We start from the raw sequence: 5,713 nt of genomic DNA on the forward strand, positions 1-5,713 counted from the left end.
GTTGGATTTCTTACTCTGCTAGAGTCCCTAAACTTCTGTAAAGTTGGTCTGCACTTGAAATGCCCGACATGGCCGATATGGGTTGTTGGCAGTGAATCTCATTACACAGTCTTATTTGCTCTCGATACAAAAGTTCAGGAGGAGAATGAACTTGAAGGCAAAGAAACAAAGATCCGTAGAGCTTTTGATGCACAAGATCAGAGTGGAGGTGGTGGGTTCATTAGTGTGGAAGGGTTTCATCAAGTCCTTAGGGAAACTAATGTCAATCTTCCAGCTGACAAGCTTCAAAGCCTCTGCAGCAGTGGATACATTGTATGGAGTGAATTCTGGCAGGTCTTGTTGGACTTGGACAAGAGTTTGGGAGGGATGAAAGATCCTAGTGGATTAATGGGGAAAAAGGTCTTTGATCTTTACCACTTCAATGGGATTGCAAAATCAGTTATGAATGGGAACCAGGTTTCATCCGGAAGTGATATTCCGGTACAAAGGCCTAGACTCACCAAGTTGAGGGTTTCAGTTCCTCCAAGATGGACACCAGAGGAGTTCATGTCTTCAGGTCCAGGTACAAGTGATCCTGCCGGCAAGGATTCTGTCGGTGAAGTTTCAAAGCCAGAACCTTCTCAACATGCTCCTTTAGTTGACTGCATTCGGACACGTTGGTCACGAGCCACATGTACTTGGGAAGGTGATCCACCAAGCATAGTTTGATTGGTTAGTTGATATATTCTGAAACAGCCACCTTGTTTTCTGGGGATTATGACGTAGAGCAGGAGTCGGTCAAGTGTGACGCTAGATTTAAATCTGAACAAGGTGAAAGCCCTATGGGCAGGAAGATTTTGTCATCGCAGTTCTCCATTGTGAACATAACGCAATACCATTGTCAACTGTGTGATATTGTAACTTTAAAATTTTACTTTGATTTGGAGTAGTCCAGTTCTGAGGGTAAGAGAGGCAGTACTATTCATTTCGCATTAATTTTATTCACCTTATGCTGTTGATTAGTTTTTTTTCTCCCTTTTTCTTTGAAAGGGAGGGAGATAAATAAGCATCAGACTGGTCATTAATTATTGCTGTAACTTTAGAAAGCCTCTCATCTTTGCGGTTGATTAGGGAATATCTTATTCAGAGAAGTGTTTCGTCTTAAATGCATGGTGTCTATTATGTTTGTTGATGGGTGGAGTTCTTTAAACCTCTCTGAAAAATACTATATTTTACCTACATGTGGGATGTTTGGCAAGTTTGCACTTGCACAAGGCAGTGATTTCTTATGAAGCCACAAAGATGTACAACTGCGTACTACTACCTTCCAATCCCAACTTCCCAAACTTCTTCCTCTTGCATGTATCACTTTTTCCATATATAGTGGAGTTCGTCATTGGTCTGGTGAATTAGTTCCATTTCGTCTGGAATCATTAGATAGAAATCCAAAGAGAGGGAAGATATCACTACTGTGTAAACGAAGAGTTTGAGAGTAAGCATTACACAATATTTGATTTGTTCGCGTCAATTCTCTTCAAATGAGACAATTTTTGCTTTATCTTCCCTTCTCCCCCTGCATACGACAAAGTCTCCAGGGAGATGCTTGGAGGTGAGTGGAGTCTCGGTGGCATATATCAGAGCAATTAAGGACATGTATGATGGCGTTAAAACTCAGGTGAGGACGGCGGGAGGAGACTCAGAGCATTTCACTGTCTTGACAGGATTGCATCAGGGATCTACTCTTAGTCCCTTTTTGTTTGCTTTGGTGATGGATGTGTTGACGCGGCGTATTCAAGGAAAGGTGCCTTGGTGTATGCTTTTTGCAGATGATGTAGTTTTGATTGATGAGACGCGGGGAGGGGGTGTGTGTGAATGATAAATTAGAGGTGTAGAGACAAACTCTTGATTCTAAAGGATTCAGGTTGAGTAGGAGCAAGACAGAGTATTTGGAATGCAAGTTTAATGACGTGAGGCCAGAGAATGAGGTGGTAGTGAAGTTGGAATCACAGGTGGTATGTAAGAGGGATAGTTTCAAGTATTTCGGGGTCGTGATTCAGGGTAACGGTGAGATTGACGAGGATGTCTCACACCGTATTGGGGCGGGATGGATGAAGTGGAAGCTCGCTTCGGGGTTGTGTGATAAGAAGGTGCCGCCCAAGCTTAAAGGCAAATTCTACAGGGTGGCAGTCCGTCCGGCCATGTTGTATGGAGCGGAGTGTTGGCCAGTTAAGAACTCCCACATTCAAAAAATGAAGGTGGCGAAAATGCGGATGTTGCGTTGGATGTGTGGGCTGACTAGGGGGATAGAATTCGGAATGAGACTATCAAGGAGAAGGTGTGACTCCAGTGGAGAATAAGATGCGGGAAGTCCGATTGAGATGGTTCGGACACGTGATGAGGAGGGGCATGGATGCCCCGGTTCGTAGGTGTGAGAGGCTAGCTTTGGATGGTTTTAGGCGGGGTAGGGGTAGGCCAAAGAAGTACTGAGAAGAGGTGATAAGACGGGACATGGAGCAGTTACAGCTCACTGAGGACATGACCCTAAATAGGAAGACCTGGAGGACGCGAATTAGGGCAGAAGGCTAGGGTCAATTTGGGTCGCTAGTGTAGGGAATTACTTAGTGGGGGTATAATTCTTGTTATGAAACTTCGTTTCATGCTTTATTACGAATCTGTTTACTTTTCTCTGTTTTCTATTACTTGTGGGTGTTGTATTTATGTTATGCCATCTTGTTCCATGCTTTAGAGGTAGAGGTATGGACTGCGTACATCTTACCCTCCCCAAACCTCACTATGTGGGAATACACTGGGTTTGTTGTTGTTGCTTCCCTTCTCCCCTTCCCCAACCAATCATCAATAGTAAAACATCAAAAACTAGAAGAAAAGGAAAGTATGTACTTTTAACTTTCCATAATAAGAGATTTCATCAAGTAAGAAGAGCCCGAATAACTTTGCGAAGTGTTGCAGTAGATTGAAGATCATGCAGTGTGCTAGTACCAAAATGAAGTGCTGTATAGAAGGAAATATAGGGCTAAAATAGAGTAGCTAGATAAGAACCAAAATCCCCGACAATAAATACCATGATGTCGACAGTCAGGTAGAGAGGCAAACTAAGTTCTCTTTAGAAGAAACCTTACAAAGATCAAACTCTGACAAGCCAGAACTTGGTATGTTTTACACGACACCATCTAAGAACAAAAACCGTCGTGATGACGAATGCTCAGATGCTGCTCCATTGATGGTACTTCTATGAGTTTATCCAGAATCCACAGAAAGACACAAAGCCGAAAGACAGTCTTGGAAACGAATCTACAACTTTCAGACCCATAGGCTTCCAAAGGCTTCTTCGAGTGCCCTTTTCCTGCTTATTTCGGAACTCCATCCCCCAGCCCTAGCTGCCTTTTCAATTCTTAGTTTCATCGTTTCATCATCTTCGTACTCCCCCCCTAGCATATCTGGAATTGATTCAACTGGGAGAGGCTGTGTTGGCCGTGGCTGAGCAATGCCTCCAGCTATTGCAGGGGCATAGTGCCCTTGTGGACCAGTACTGGACCCTGCCTGAGGGCATTGGCCCAAAGCCTGTAGAAATGAAGAAAATAAAATTGGTCAACAATAATAACGGATTATTCACGTGATCACTATTTAAGAAGTGATTCAATATGACGAAACGCAGCCAAAGGAGGATCTAGGATTTGACCTTTATGGGTTCAAATTCGTATTTTTACCACTTCCATCAAATTCACTTGGGTTAGAATCATTATTTGTACATATTCGGTGAATTTTTTAACACAAACACACAGCCTAAGCCAAAACCTACGGGCTCAGATGAACCTATAGCTAATACATTGGATACGCCCCCGACCGTACTTACAACCCAATGACATTCCCTCCTTTTTCATTTGATCTCATATAATGACATGCAGGAACCATCACTATCAATTGTCCTAAGCTTACTATTTGTAAACTCACCCTCTCCATTTTCAAAGAACAAGCCAAAAAAAAAAGTTGCAACTATATAGCCTCTACAACTATGTGGAAAAGATGGCATGGAATTCATCAAATAGGACGAAATCAAGCTAGCAACTAATCTACCTTGACTAAATTATAAACTGCAAACATGTGCCCATCAACAATTTACAGAATGTGCACATAGAAGGAATAACTGAAACGTTTTTAATAGGAAGCTACAAGTTTGTTTGTTAGGTCTCATTTTAGACTATTTTTATACTTGGAAATCAGCATTTGCAATCGTTTCATTGGATACTAATTTATTGTGGACTAGTCAAAATTAGAAAAAAAACAGATGGAGAAGAAGTACCCTTTTGTTCAGCATTATGAGAACATCAAATGACTGAGGAGAATTAAGTTCAACAACATACCCAGTGTAATCACACAAAGTGGGGTCTGGGGAGGATAGGGTGTATGCAGACCTAAGACCTAACCTCTACCTCAGAAGTAAAGTTGTTGTTTTCGATAGACCCTCGGCTTCAAGATAAAAACAATCTAGGAAAAAGAAGTATTGGAAATACAAGAAACAACAGACAGTACTAAAAACAACAGATAATAGCAGAATAATACTGCAATAAAATACTACTATAATCAAACTACACGAAACATCAGTACAAGAAATCGGAGAACAAAAAACAAGAGCAATACTATAACTATAGAATGGCCACAATACACTTCTACCTACTAGTACGGACACAATCCTACCTATTACTCTTATACCCTAATCTATGTCCTCTACACTCTTATATAAGGTCATATCCTTGGTAAGTTGCAACTACGCCGTGTCCTACCTAATGACCTCAGCCAAATACTTATTCGGTCTCCCTTTACCTCTCCTGAATCCATCTAGAGCCAACCTCTCCCATGTTTCTATAAAATTCAACACTGAATTTGAGGGAAGCTACTCTTGAAGTAAAGCAAAATTGGAAAACTACAAAGCCTAAATGAGCATATTCTTTTCAGTCATTGCTCAATGCACAATTTCTAGCAGTTACTGAGTGAATACACCAACTTCTAGCTTCTTCTTCTAAGACAACATGCTAAGTAAATTTCTGAACTTTCTTTAGCTCATTCCATCAATAGTATCCAGGGGATGTCAATGACCTGGAATTTACATGATTGTGTTCAACCAGTTAGGTAGAAAGAATCTAATAGAAGTGAAACATAGAATCTAGAAGTGAAACATACAACAGGAATTAATAAGGGAATCAACTCCAACTGTATCTTTTTATTACATAGCATGCCATCAACCATGTTAGCAAGAGAAGATCATAGTGCATTCATAATACGTTCAAAGCAGGCACATCTATGTCCATCAACTTTTCGATCAAGTATTCGCACGATTTTCATGATGTGATTGGTAAGACTTATGTGACACTATAACTTTAAACTTCTTTTTCTTTGTAAAATTGTCCAGTATCAAATTTGTATTGTAACACTTGATAACTTCTTTCAAGTTTAAATATACTCTTACTTCGTCCAAAAGATTTTGAAATGTTACTTGTATATATAAGAGATGAGATGGAACCAAAAATCTTTGAAAGAGGGATTTTTATTTTTTTTAATCATGTCTTTGAAAGAGGGATATAACATCAGGTTTTTCCATCGCATGCCCGATGTCTTAAAGATGTGTTTTGTTGAAAATCATTTGCAAGAGATCTAGGATGATAGTAAAAGATTGGAATAAAATGTTATAGTACCGCATGCCCGATGTCTTAAAGATGTA

General features: G+C 40.4%; 1 protein-coding gene across 1 annotated transcript; it reads left to right on the forward strand.

Annotated features, from left to right (window-relative positions):
• Positions 1 to 1,130, forward strand: LOC124894661 (ubiquitin carboxyl-terminal hydrolase MINDY-3-like; the record flags this gene model as incomplete). Its single annotated transcript, XM_047405250.1, has 1 exon — positions 1 to 1,130. A coding segment is annotated over one exon (708 nt), but the record flags the coding sequence as incomplete, so codon positions are not given.
• Positions 1,131 to 5,713: the final 4,583 nt, after the last annotated feature.

Source organism: Capsicum annuum, unplaced genomic scaffold (genome assembly GCF_002878395.1).
Source record: "Capsicum annuum cultivar UCD-10X-F1 unplaced genomic scaffold, UCD10Xv1.1 ctg76580, whole genome shotgun sequence".
In the NCBI taxonomy this organism is placed as follows: domain Eukaryota; kingdom Viridiplantae; phylum Streptophyta; class Magnoliopsida; order Solanales; family Solanaceae; genus Capsicum; species Capsicum annuum.